Source organism: Rhynchophorus ferrugineus, unplaced genomic scaffold, assembly GCF_030347505.1.
Source record: "Rhynchophorus ferrugineus isolate W39M unplaced genomic scaffold, kcgeb_rfMv2 rfM3, whole genome shotgun sequence".
Lineage (NCBI taxonomy): Eukaryota > Metazoa > Arthropoda > Insecta > Coleoptera > Curculionidae > Rhynchophorus > Rhynchophorus ferrugineus.
The window spans coordinates 46,108,539-46,123,689 of record NW_027472582.1 but is presented as its reverse complement, the minus strand read 5'-3'; the positions used below and the strand labels follow the sequence as shown (position 1 = coordinate 46,123,689).

The following is a 15,151-nucleotide window of genomic DNA, read 5'->3' as shown; positions in this document are numbered from 1 at the left end:
TTCTAATCGATATGCATTAAGTAAGTGTGTAGAATATTCACGTATAAATTCATGATTATGATTAACATAAAATCTTCTGTATGTAATGTAGGGAAGGTACTTAGAAACTAATTTTGTGGCTTATATAACACACATCCGGCATTATTGACCTAATTCAACACTCGTAGTGTCACTTTTATGTTTTGTACCTTTAGAATTTAATTGGTTTGCTTGCTGAATATAATATAAATATTTATGAGTCAATAAATCTAGTCTTTTCAAATTGCCACTACTTAAATTAGCTTGAGTTTCATCCATTATAGCATCCATTTGAATTTCAGGAGCTAATTTAGCTGTAATCATATTTTTATATAATTTTAATACATAACATTCACCTCTCACTCTTTGATATACTCTTATAAATTTAGAAATATAAATATGTTTACCAAAATAGCAACCTCCAAGCTGTTTCTTGTTCAATTTTAAATTTTTTGAAATTACTATGATCAACTAGCTATGATTCTGATGATATATACTCACATAAAGGTCATCGAGTCATATTTATCTGTACTTTTGCTTTTGCATGGTCGACTATGCCTAAAATATAAAGAATACGGTATAGTATCCAAATTGCAAAATTAAAATAAAAATTGAACGGATACGCATCTGGATGGAATGTCATCATATCTCTGTTGTTAATTGGCAAATATGAATGGTACAAGAACAAATAAACTATGAACAATTCTTAACCTTACCAAACAGAGGTCTCACCAACTCCAGGGTCAAATTTAAAATGGCTGTTATGGTACGTTTCATTCAACCTCTAAATTTTATGTAAATGACAACGTCGCATAATCAGGCGGAAACTGCCGAAGTTTATTGAATAGGGTTGGGGTGCTCCAGAAATAGCCACTACTAGAATTAGAGAATATTTATATAAAACTATTACATATTTAAAAATTAACTATTTGCTATGATACTGTATTGTAATAGTTTATACGATATCAGTAATGTCCACAGTTTACAATAAATTAAGCCTTAAATTTAAAAAAAGTATTAAAATGCATTCAGAATCTGTATATAAGACACTAAAGTATTTCCTTACATATTCTTACTGTTGTTTTAATTTTTCATAAGATAATATAATCCCTAATTTCCAGTATGGACCCTTTAACCGATGAACTTCGGGCGGCCGTTGACAACTTGAGCATCGGCCGAATACCCAGCAGCAGCGCCAGCGATCCAGATCTAGCGCACGACTACGCGGAAATCTACACTCCCAGCCGAGAAAAAGTCACGTGGCCCCGTGCCCCTACTCCCCCTCTGCACCGATTTCCCAGCTGGGAGGATCGGATATACCAGGTGGCCGCGGACGGCCTAACCTTAACTGGAACGACTCCGAGTGATATCGGTCCAGAACAAGCCGGCTACCAGGATATTCCAGTGCCCGTTTACGCGACAGTCAAAGGCAGAGCTAGCCAGATCCGATCCATGCCGTTCACCGGTGACTCTTCAGACGACTCCAGCGATGGCGAGGGCAACAATACACAAGCTGTCGATGGAACTAACACACACAGTCGAAGTTCAGGGGAAACTTCCGGTTCCAGTCCCGGTAAACGAACCGGATCCAGTAGCAGCGGATCACCAAGCAAAAGTAAAACCAGAGGTAAACTAAAGTTTCATAAAACCATATTTGTATTTCCTTTTGGTGTGTTTTTAATGTATGGAAATGTCGACACTTCCTCATTCTTTACTAAACACTTTCCTTATAGTCCCTCTTAAGCACTAATATGTTTGTTATGGATTATCAATATAATAATATATAATTTTGCTTTTTTAAAAATCTTATCTTATTAATGTTCACATTTTTATCCCCCACTGAACTGTCTTAGAGTGCCTCTTAAGCAGTAATATATTTTATTGATTCTCAATATAATATGAATATATAATTTTGGTTTTTTAATAATCTTATTCTAACGCTGTCAGTAACTAGGGTAGCATTGATAAAAATTCACTCAGTGTGTCTCTGTCAGTAGTTGTATGTTAATCAAATTTCAGATCTCATAACGGAGTAAAGGAAATACTTTTAATAATTCATAATTTCATTTATTTGTCCTATGTGTTCCATTTATGTTAATTATATGGTTAGTTTCATTTTAACTCCTGCATATTTTCATTACTTCATTTATGTATTCACATAGTCCTTATATTTTATCCATATTTCTCACCTAAAATATATATTACAAAAACAATAAATATACCAGCTTAATTAAAAAAATAATTCCTTTGCTTATATATTTTACTCTTCCATCTGACCCTTGCATATATCTCACCTCATTAGTTAGTCCCCTATGGCTTTCATTTATCTATTGTCTTATGTCCCACGTGGGAACTAACAACTCACTAACAAAAGAGGTATTAACATTTTATAAAGCTATTTTGTAACAGTTAAAATTCATTTTAACTCCTGATCCATAATTTAACTTATTTATTACATACAATATTCGGATAGTGATTTGTTAAGAAATCCATTTACTAATGAAACTTGAAAATAATCAGAAGCCAATATCTCTAAAATTTACGGCAAAATCTTAACAACTTTTAAAATTGCCATATCAATTAATCCCTGTCCATAAGCAAGAACAATTTCTCTTTTATTCTTTTTCTTCACCAGACGTCAAATTAAATGAAAAGCTGATTTAGAAAATCAAAATATCTTGTAAGCAAAGAAAACAAACTATTCCTATTATTCTCGAATTTTGTTAATCTATATTTGGATGAAATTTTCACACATGTCGGGTTTTTCTTTCACAGCCTCCATTAAAGGGGGCACATTAATTTGTTTTCTCTGCAAATTAAAAATATAACTTTACGTGTCCATAGTATGCTTAATCGTTTTTTTATCCAAACTTGTCATAACTCTTTAATAATTCCAACCATACGGGGATAACCGAACGATAAAGAACACATGATCTTAAATGACACTCCTTAAAATTAAATAACTTCGTTCGATAATATTTAACCACTCACTTTACATTTTAATATCGTTTCAAATTTAAAAAAAAACAAGCATATACTTAATTTTAACTTTTACACTTACTTTTATACTTGAACTTAACTTTTACAATTGATTTAATAATTAAAAAAAAAACCTTTAGTCCCAGCGAGATTTCATCCCAGTGCGCTATTGTCGGCGAGCTAAACTCCTAGCCTGTACGGCTACCCGTTGGATTTGTTCATACATTTTGTGTCACTGATCTAACGGCTATTCCTGGTTGTTTGATTCAGGTTTTTCGTTTTATTGGAATATATGCGTTCTTACGCATATCACACATTAGTCATAAAAATTCTTGATATAAACTTTAACCCTGCCAAAATTCACGCCTTCAGGTGCTCCCGTTTTATTCAAAAAGGGAAGCAAAATTTTCGCCGATTAATATTTAGATTATTCTAATGCAATCAATAACTAGGGTTGGACTGATAAAAAAAATGAGCCGCTATTTGTGTGTATAAGTGTTCAATATACTTTTTTTCTTATGGTTTTTCTAATAAGTTAACTTAAAGCTGTTTCAGATATTTCTTTTGAATCTGGCCTATCGGATGACTATGCTGTACCACCGGATGCCTTAAGCTGCGATACGACTAGTTTGGAGTCATCTATGATGCTTCGAGCATCCTATTTGGATAGTCCAAAGAGAATCGAAAGCTTAGAAAAATGCGGATCATTAGCTAAATTAGGTAATATATTCAAGTTACATATATATGTAAATGTATATGTATATACTAATTAAACAAATAAATATTACAGGAGGGAAATTAAAGACATGGAGAAAAAAATGGTTTGTGCTGAAGAACGGCGTGTTAACCTATTATAAATCTCAAAGTGATATCAACCGTAAACCCCAGGGTCAAATTGTTCTCGACGAAGTGTGTAAGATTACGAGAGCGGAAGGATCGAATACCTTCGAAATCGATACTGGAAAGAAGACGTACTATCTCACGGCGGATACGATTACCGCCATGGAAGACTGGGTAAGAAAACACCGAAAAATGCACGAACAATGTTTCGATATAATATTGTCGGTTTTAGGTGAGGATATTGCAAAATGTACAACGAAGAAACGCCACTAAGATACTGCTGAGCAAGGAGGAGAACAAACCATCGGTTCAGGGCTGGCTGACGAAAGTTAAAAATGGTCACGCGAAAAAGTGTTGGTGTGTGCTCATTGGAAAAATGTTCTTATATTTTAAATCTCCATCAGATACGGTAAGTTTTAATATCCCATAATGTTTTTATTATTATAAGAATACTTTGTCTTATATAAGAATCAAATTATCTAACACCAGATACTTCTACTTTTATATTAATAGGTTTTATTAAATTACTAGCATCAATTATTTATCGGTTATTTATATTATATGACCGATTTTATTTTGCATAAAATATTGTTATGTAATATTTTAAAATATTAATTATTAATAGAAGTATAATTACTAACTGAATATTAAAATGTGCTAAAATAAATAGATAAAATTAATATTGTCATAGACAACAAATATTATTAATTTCAGTACACAGTAGAGATGAGCTTACAGTGACTTTTAAGTCGCCGTTATACCATTGATCGCTACTAATCTAAATCATCAGTACTTTTTTATATAGATTGTAGCTTTTATAAGGCAAAAATATTTATTACATAACAAAAACTAATTGTAAAATTGGAAGACATGGTTATTAAAAATTTTAATTATAATAAAAAAACATTTTAGCTTCATTTAGCTTCAATCAAGTTTTCACTTTGACTATCTGAAATTAACTGGCTTCCTTTTGAATGTAAATGTTCAAATGGTATTTCGATTATATTAGCGCACAAAATATGCTACTAAACATTTCAATTACTTATTAGACTGCATAATGAGTATGGATTTTCTAGCAGATATATACATTATTGCTGTAAAATAATTTTCAAATATAAATGCGCTTAGATTATTGCTTAAAAATTACTTCTAAGTTAGGCTTTATACTGGAAACAGTTTTTAGAGCTGTCCACATACACCACAAACTTTTTATCGGAAATTTCATTATTAGTATGATAATGTCTAAAGGTTGCCTCAATCTCTTATCCGTTTTTAAATTATCATTAAGTAACTTTAAATGTTTAATGATTTTCGTCATTAACGCGTTTAACTGTCATATTTAAATGAATCATGGCACTAAAATTTTCGAAATAATTTTCTCAATGAAAAAGTGGGTAGCAAAATCACTATAACACTTAGATGTTAAAATATTGTGAAGAAGGTTATGGTCACTTTCTACTGGAAACGTCATTCAGTAACCCTTAGTGTTGTTAAATATATAAATAGTGCACCTAGTCTAATATCTTATAAACGATTGAAAAGATGATATTTTTCATCACTACAGGTAAAAATTCGCTATTATGAAAAGCCAGTCGCAACAAATTTGTCATATAAGATGTAGCAAGTGTCAAATCATAATTAAGCACTTGTTACTTGTGCACTTATGCACTTATGTTACTTGAACAAAAAGTTAGTTACTTAAAGTTTCAACCATTTCTAAGCAACTAGGTGATTTCAAAGGTTCCGCATAGTTGTTCAAATAGCATATGTAAAATTCAAATTTTATAAATTGACGAAAACTTAATATAATAATTTTAATCAGAAATTAAATAATTTCACGTACAATAAAATTCTGAATTGCTTAATTCAATTTTTTTCTCTATTCTATCTCTAGTCTATTGGTTTATTGCGTCCATATTGAAATGCTAATATCATAATCAATAACCTAATCGAACATCTTAAAAGAAACAATTTCCATTCAATCTCACAAATATTCATTCTTATCTAATCATTTGTGAAAGTTAGGATTTTCTTTCGTTTACAATCTATTGTGAAGTCTCATATTTTATCCCTATCGCGTATTAACTGCTATCTATGTAATTAAAACTTCACTCAATGTCGTTCTCTATCTTCAGCTATTCATACACAGTGTTTTTAATTAATCGCCATTACTTATTTTAACGTGACGCCTACCAAACTAAACGAAACAATTACTATTTACAGCTTTACATAAACCCATTGCTTCCAAATCATTTCTTAAATATTGGTTTGAGAGTGTACTTATTTATAATTTTATTTTTATTTTTGCTATTAGATAGTATTTCGCTATATATATATATATATATATATATATATATATATATATATATATATGAGTTAAGTACATAATGAAAAAGTTACGAAGAACTAATGTTCTAAGAACTAAGAACTAATCTGAGAAATCACACTGAATACACCATCGTGGTGACTATTTTCTTGACGTATGCTCCGAGAGAAGAAATGCCTAGAATAAACCTTTAGTATTATATTTTTTAATGTTTTTCAAATATTTGATGGTATTTTAGACCCCCCATGGCCAAATCAATATGAGGGAAGCTCGAGTGGAGGAGGTTGAACATTTATCTGACTCGGATTCTGAAGAAAGAGATTCGGAGCAGCCTGATCTAACAATAGGAATATTCCCCAACAACACTGGTCCCACTTATCTGTTGTGCCCCGGTAAACAGGTAAGTCAGATTTTACATTTTATGAAAAGGGTAGATAAAACTTAAAGAAATATTTGCAGGAAAAAGATGCTTGGCTGTATCATTTGACGGTGGCCAGTGGTGGTGGTCCGAATACTGGTACCCAATACGAACAACTCATTCATAAATTAATGGAAGTGGACGGTGATCCAAATTGTGTACTGTGGCGACATCCTGTATTACTTCATGTGCCTTGTACCAAAGATGGGGCGGTCCCATCTTATTTCCCCCTTACCAGCCTTCCTAGTGATACTTTACAGGTAACCTAAATTTGTGTATATGTAAATCTTACAAAGAATTTAAACTCTGTTCCTTAATAACGAAATAATTCGAAAAAAATATTCATGATATTTCGAAAACATATTTAAATTCAAAACTATTTTGGGAATAATTATGCATTTTGCAACATTCCGACGACGGATATTGGAAAAATTACATATTTTTAATGCTATTGAAGAATCGATTCATATTTAGAAAAAATCTTCATAAGGTATCTTCATCAGAATGAAAGTATTATACGGCATCAATCAAAAAATGTGGTAAAAGGAAGGGGTAATTTCTGTTCACTACAATAATTGAAATAGGCTTTTTTATTTAAGAGTATATTAGATTTTGCAACATACAATAACTTGCTATATCGTTATTATGTTCTTGTTTGTGTAATTACTGTTTTTAAATGTTTATTTTAAAGCAATGATTAATAGAGATATAATTTTCAATTAAAGTCTCCATGGAAAAGTTTCGCAGCGTCCAGTAACTAGATGGTACTATGATAGCTATTTGAGATAATTGATTAGTTAGCTTAAAATATCATTATAAATGATTACTTACTCTACCATTAAAAAAATGTGAAGGTATTTGATTGGTTTTTAAACACATAGCTTAAAGACGTACTAACTTTATAATAAAACAATCTCGATTCCATACATTCTACTACTTCCAAAAAATGTCCCAACTATCTTGGTTAAGTAACCTTAAGCCATTATGTTAATTTAACTGATATATAATATATTTTTTATAACAAATGAACTCCTTAAGAATTAATAATCGACATTTGAATAAATATCTTTTTCAAGTGCTATACAATTTTCCATTAGAAATCTTCATATTTATCTTCAATATAATTTTGACATTGTTGACCCTTTGAATACATTTTCATTTTATATTCTGTTATTTTTACCACCTTCGCCTATTTAACAGATGAAAAGTAGGTTAATTTTCTAAAAAAGAACCATATATCTTTATGAGAACCATATATACTCTACACAAATAATTGTATACATATCAAGTAGTCACAACGCTCACATGTTTTATCCAGATACATGGGGATTTTTACCATAATCTATTCATTTTTTAAATAAAGGCTGAAACTTCTTCGATAAGAACAATGCCTCTTTTTTTTTGCTTTTTTACACATGAAGATACACAACACTTCTTAGATCGAAGATCATTTTTGACGAACTAATATTAATTATAATTTAGTCGCAAAAATATAGGAAAATGATCTGTCTTATATACAAAAAACAACATCCAAAACAAACACGTTATAGAAACGAACTCTATCAAATACTCTCGCGGATATTAATATAGCGATGCAAATAAATCAATAAAACGCCTCAAAAAAGCGATATTTGATCTGTCCTTGTGGTTTTATTTACCACTAAAAGGCTCAAGGTCAACCCACAAAATGACATGATGCCCAATTAACTGCTCTTAATACCAAGTTTAAGCAGCGGGAAAGTAGATGATGGAACTGAATTATCTATAATATATATGTATTGATCCGAAGTCAACAAAATTATTTATACTATAAAGGAGAGAATTATTAAATATGTTTTTGTGAATGACAATTATTTTGTAACACATTTAAAATATAAATTCTAGATTTTAGCTTGGCCATTATGTTATAATTTTTTTCAGGCTGAAGCTATAAAACTATTCAAGAGCTTACAATTATTCTTATCAGCGGCTGTAGATCAAGCAGGTATAGATTATCACGTGGTATTAGCCCAAAACGCTCTTCAGCAATGCCTTGATCTACCGGAACTTCAAGCGGAGCTGATCTGCGCCCTTATTAAACAAACTAGCAAAAGCGTGCCACTGCCTAAGCTAGGAGTGCAGGTATCCACACAAAAATTGCTTAAGAAAAGCGTAAGTGTGCTTCTTATTTTTAGTTTTTATTATCATCATTTTCTGTGTTTTACGTTAGTTTTAACATTGTATGCTATGCCTGTCGTGAATCTCATAAATATAAAGAAATATCCAAAAAACTTATACTGTGCCATACAATTATATTCAAAATATGAAATTTGTATTAAAAATTGGGTTATATATGTATGAAATAAGTTTCTTGGATATTTATCAACGTTTACTTTTATTTGTATATATCTAATCAATATATTACTACTAAACAACGTTTGAAGTGAGTAAAATCTAATTTTTAAATATTTTAATATGCATGTACCATAAACTTCTATAAATGTAATTATTTAAAAATGCTTCCCTTTAGAAGTTTGATTCAATATGTAACGTTTTCCCTTTTATATGTTGGTTTGATATGAATTATAGCACGTTTTTGTCTTTCCATTTTTTCCCGAGAAAGAATGTTGGTGTTTCCATCTCTTCTAGCTGTCACCTACCCCAGATTTTTAGTTTATCTTTAATTTTTCTTGTTTTATTTGATTCATGTATGAATGTTCTAGCTTCCTAGGTGTAGGAATCTACTAGTACACTCATTTGACACGAGACGCGTCAAAAATAAAACACGTTATTCGAAACAGACTGCACTATTTTTAAATTGTTCATTAAATAAAACATTTTTTCAAATATATTCTGTTCTATAGATTTACTTTTTTGTAAACAAAGTTATATTTCCCTAGATAGATAAACAATAACTAATTTATTTTTAGGAAATATATTAAGTGTATAGTGTAAAGTTTGTATAATTATTTTACTAAATTTCTAACGAAATAAATTGGATCATATTGACAATATGACACACTGTTTTAAGTTCTACATAAACTTGCGAAATATGTTTATACCAAAACACACAATGCGTAGACACAATGCTTCTCATAGATAAGGTGATGCAATTGTTTTATTTTTATTTAAACCATTTTGATTAGTTTTGGCAGAATCTAATTGTATGGCCATCATCTAAATATTTCTGTCCCTTCTTCTTTTTCTATCTCTCTCTCTCTCTCTCTGTTCATATATTTTCGATTCTTTTGCCTCTGGAGTTGGGGTAAGGCACTAAAACGAAACACCAATGCTCTTTTCAGCAGTTGCTGCTTTGCGCTACGCAAAGTTTGTTCTCGTGCGAAACCAACGCGCCGAGCATTAACAGTACGGCATCTGATGATCAAATCGCATTGTCCAATATACAGGCCTCGCAGGAGGAGAAGTATCGGGAGCACAAGGAATGCTACAAGGAACATAAGGACCCGAAAGCGCCGCCTGCATTCACGCTGATTCAGGGCTGGCAGCTTCTGGCTCTAGCCGTCAGTCTGTTTGTACCGAAATCTTCCAGATTACTGTGGTTCTTAAAGTTGCATCTTCAGCGCAATGCTGATAACCGAACAGAATGTGGAAAATACGCGGCTTATTGCGAGAGAGCTCTGGAGAGAACAATAGTTGCAGGTAATATAACTATATACAACGTATTTTCTCTCTATTTCTGGACGGTTTGAAACTGTTAAAAAATAGCACATTAAAGTACAGTCGCCAAATATCATCATTTTTTTGTAAATAAAATTGTACAAAAATACATTAAAATAAATAAAACAAATATTAGGTACATTCCTTCTTTATTCTTGAAAATAACCAACAAACCTGTGACATAGTCACTCAGTTACAAATTCTGTAAATACAGTTTAACAATCACAAAATCTAAATATGTCTTTGGGCTCCTAATCTCTATATTATTCCGATGACAATATTGAGATCACAATAATCGGTACCTTACTAAAAATGCATTATTAATTATTATTATATTTCCGAAATCCACTTATTCCTATATCACTTTTACAGGCTTTTGTATAAACTGTAAAGTATGTGTTAAAGGAAACATAACTGAGTCATCTAAAGGCTGCACATGATCAGTTGAATGTGGGAAGAGGCAGATTAAAAATAGACCATTGTAATATACGATATGAGTCAATTACATCTAAATTTCTTGTGCACCTGCAATGGCCATCTAATACAAGATGTTAGATGGTTTTATTTTATTCAGTCATTTTATGAACAATTCAGGCTTGATACAGCCAGATGGGTGGCATCCATCAATGTGCCTGTGACGCGGATGATAACCTCTGACTGACCCGGACTTTCTGCGAAGAATACAATATCCTAATTCAGCAACATTAGTTAAATATGTTATAAGGAAATTAATGAACTAATCTTTTGTTATTCAGAGTTGAATATGACACTGGTTTATGATAAACCATGATGATGTGCCGTAAATAACTGAATGCATTTTTTGTCCACTTTGTTCTTGGTCTGTGAAAATGGGTGAAAAAGAGTGATTGCTGATAGTCAATTGAAAAACCATTCATTTTAAATCAGAAGCGGTGGTGCGTAATTCTTATCAATTTGTAAGCAATAGTTTGTTTTATTCTGAAATTCCAGGAAATTACATTTCCTATAAATATTTCAGAACTTTTGATGTAATATTTCAAAGTAGCTCTCGAGGCGTGAAATAACTTACTGCAATACTATTTTTTATTACCCATTTATTTCGTTTGTACAACTTCAAGAGCTTTTTCCATCGCTTCAGGTTCCTCTAGTCTTCTTTTTGTCTCTTTAGCGTATGAAAATGTTTAAAAAATATTAAATAAATATAGAAAACAGTTATAGAATATAAACTTAAAAGTGAAGTTTCTAGAATGATATTACATCCATATAGACGGATGTTATTAGGTATTTTTCAGTTGTTTCGATAAATATATATTCAACAAAAAAAAACACATGTCACAACCAGATTTTTTCTTATCGTGTTAAATCATATGTAATATTCTTCAGTAAACATTTTGATTCAATAAGTCAGACTTATATAATTTCCTGATATTTAATAAAAGCCGAGAATATTTTATTTAAAAACTCATCTTTGTCAGATATTTCTTTTTTAAAAAACTTATTGTAGGAACGAAGTTCCACGATCACTTTCTTATAATGACCGATTGACGTAACTAACTTTTTTTCGGAATATGGCAACTAGATAGCGTTAATTAGCAGAAAAAAATATTGCAGCTGACGAAATTTGGCGACTGTACATTATTACAAAAACTAATTATAAAACAAGGATCATAAAAACATAACTTCTTAACAACTACTATTAATAGATCCTGATATTTATTCTCCAAAGACTATGTTACAAAAAATTACTCCCAGCCAGCGACGGTTCCTCAGCAAGTGCACACTTCCAAATGTAATGCCTCCTCTTGAAAAAAAAACTAATTAAATTCTGTCCTGTCATTATTTTCATAATTCTTTTATTTAAAAAACGATTTATCATAAACTTGAAATTAATACACCAAAAACTTTGACGAAATTCTTGTCTGACGGTAAAAAGAAGGCTTAAACCTATCAATTATTTCATGAACGAAACTCCATATCCCCAAGTCGCGAGACGCTGATTATGAGTAAAGTGAGAAATCCAGCCGTTCGCTTTGCTCAGCACTCGTCGCGGGAATCTTTGTCACTGCACATGGGAATATTAGATCTGATTGGTCAATCCTCCGCCGCCCACATCCCGTCATCACCGCCCATGTGCACATGAATATCAGTGCACTTGTAATTCGCGGATGCAATACTCTATATCGAAACGGGAATTTTGATAAAATGGCCAATTTTTTTTACCTAATGTTGTGCACCCCCAAATTAATGAACCACGCACCGCCGCTGCTTCTAGTGTATTTATGTAATATCACTCTTGTTTTCTGTTTTAGGTGGCCGTGAGTTGAAACCAAGTAGAATGGAAGTTCTTAGTATCCTGCTCAAGAACCCTCAACATCACTCGCTTCCTCACTCTATGCCAGTCCATCTTCTGAATGGCACCTATCATATAACCAGTTTTGACGGATCCACTACCATTAAGGAATTCCAGGACACATTAGCACATGAGATTGGTTGTCGGATGAATAACGGATTCGCTCTGTTTAGTGACGATCCTATTGAGAAAGATCTAGAGCATACACTGGACATGAATGCTAAATTGTGCGACCTTATATCTAAGTGGGAAATTGCGTTGAGGGAAAAAGGTTTGGGCAAGTTTGAAAACAGCAAAGTGATTAGACTCACCTACAAAAATCGACTGTGGTGGAAAAATAGTGCTCGGCTTGAAACGGATAAAGAAAGGCTGTTACTCTGCTATCAAGTAAATAAGCAAATTGTCGCTGGCAGGTTTCCTCTGAGCAGAGAACTAGCTCTGGAGTTGGCTTCTCTCATGGCACAACTAGACACCGGAGATTGTCCACTAGGTGCTAGTAAAACTGGAACCAGTCATACTCTACCCACTCAAGGAAGTTCAAACTTGAAACAAAGCCCTAAATCAACTGTCAATGGTACTTTTAGCCCACCACCAGTTCTACAGAATTCCTCTACTCTCAGTGCATTAAATAATGTTCATGGAATACTGACAGCACACTCCAACCAAGCGCTTAATGCAATAGACAAATTTTATCCATACAGATATAGAGATCAGCTTAACCAGGAGGCTCTATCAGAACTTCAATCCAAGCTTTTAGCCAAATGGAGAGCTTTGAAAGGAAGAACGCAACTGGATTGTGTGAGGATTTATCTTACATGTACCAGAAAATGGCCATTCTTTGGAGCAACTTTGTTCCAGGTAAGCATATGTTATACATTTAGAATATATTGCTCTAATTCATAAGTTCCATAACAAAATTATTATAATAGTCCCTTCTCATTGTTCATGACATTCACTACTTACACATAATTTTTCTAAAAAAAAGTTTGCCAGTCGTAATTCACTTAACTGTTACACAGAATTAAAAAGCTAAATGATCTATTAATTTAATAACTTTTTATATTAGGATACGTTTTTAATTTAAGAATACCGTTTAAGATCGCAAGTATTATAGATTGGCTTTATGTTTTTAGATAAGAAAGATTCATTAATACTACACTTTTGTTTAATATAGACCTAAATTATATAGTAGAACCTAAAGATAGAGAGCTTTGCTTCATTATGCCAATAAAACTATATCAATGTTTGTAATAATTTTGCAAAAAAATATTCTCTTTTTCACAACAGAACTTAAATCTTTTATTATACCAAAATATTATAAATGACATTTCAAACAACTTTTGTATAGTCTTTAGTCTGTTAATTAATGTTCGTCTTATTACTTCATGTGGCATGAGTATTAATATAGTTGTAAAAACATTCTATTACATATCACTATCCTAGATCCTTTGCTACCTTAAAACTTAGTTACCTTATATAAATATATTAAGTAAATGTTCGTTCCGCTGAAACATTCTCACAGTTGATGCATCAATCTTTACTTTTAATTTGTATTTGAATAGCGTTAATTTTTATAGTCAAAGCTACACTGTACAGTTTTTAATGTGACAGTGGCACCAAGTTATTATTTTTCACCTAATAAATGCTTAAAATAAAAGCATTTATTTTTTCAAATTAGTAAAATATATATTAATCGAAATATTTATCATAATTTTCGACAACTGATTCTAATATTTTTGTCTACATGGTAATAATGTGCCAATAGAACGATTTTGATTCGGCATCGATCTATTTACGTGCCTCTTCAAAATTTCGAAACCGTATGCCAGCTATGCTATGCTGCATCAATCAGAACGAGTAGCCTTAAGAAGGAACTATGGCTGGTGGGGATAGGTGCGGTAGAACTTCACATTCGAGCTACAACAGTGTATCTTCACAACACTTGCAACATGTGTCCGAGCGCTGCTATCCAAGAGGATGACTTTTCTTCTGTTACTCGTTATTATTAGTTCGAGGTGGCAGAGCTTGCTGCCACCAGCTGCGTATAATATATATTCACAACTCTCGCAGCATATGACCGAACGCTGTCGTGCAAAAGGGCAAATTTGCATCTGTTACTCACTGTTACTCCTCTTTTTTTTTCTTTTTTTTTATTTGGTTTTAGGAGTTTGTAATATCCTATATCTCACTTACCCCACCATTACCACAGCAAGACTTATTCCAGTTCAATGTTGATATGGATAGATTTTCTGGGCTAACACCATGACTTTTACAGTAGATCTACTTTTCATCGACAGTCACATAAAACTCTTTCTTTTTTTGGCCTAGCAAATATTGAAAACACCATGTTAAAACGGTTCGAAATGGCATTTTCTATTAATCCGTGTGGTAGTCAATTCCTTACTTTTGTATCTTTCTCATCACATATAGATGCCTGGGAATATTCTGAGGCCTGGTTCATTGAAGGTTTAAGCTGGGCTTTTGTCCAATAGTAATATGACTGAACCAGATCACCAGTACTATCAAGTTTCTAAAAGTGTTTCGATAGATGAACGCTCTGATATCTGCGATGAAACATGCAATC

General features: G+C 32.1%; 1 protein-coding gene across 19 annotated transcripts in view; it reads left to right on the top strand.

Moving 5' to 3' along the window:
* LOC143194396 (uncharacterized protein CG43867) overlaps positions 1-15,151 on the top strand; it is a 510,718-nt gene that overhangs the window by 492,082 nt on the left and 3,485 nt on the right. For 5 of the 19 annotated variants that reach the window (XM_076401123.1, XM_076401132.1, XM_076401137.1 and 2 more), the window contains 9 exons: positions 1,140-1,645; positions 3,544-3,717; positions 3,788-4,011; positions 4,070-4,246; positions 6,402-6,563; positions 6,623-6,841; positions 8,502-8,732; positions 9,863-10,220; positions 12,527-13,425. In XM_076401123.1, coding sequence (XP_076257238.1) covers positions 1,140-1,645; positions 3,544-3,717; positions 3,788-4,011; positions 4,070-4,246; positions 6,402-6,563; positions 6,623-6,841; positions 8,502-8,732; positions 9,863-10,220; positions 12,527-13,425 — 2,950 coding nt within the window. The remainder of the gene's footprint in view (positions 1-1,139; positions 1,646-3,543; positions 3,718-3,787; positions 4,012-4,069; positions 4,247-6,401; positions 6,564-6,622; positions 6,842-8,501; positions 8,733-9,862; positions 10,221-12,526; positions 13,426-15,151) is intronic. The other 14 variants (XM_076401131.1, XM_076401142.1, XM_076401141.1 and 11 more) reach the window with 8 other exon arrangements.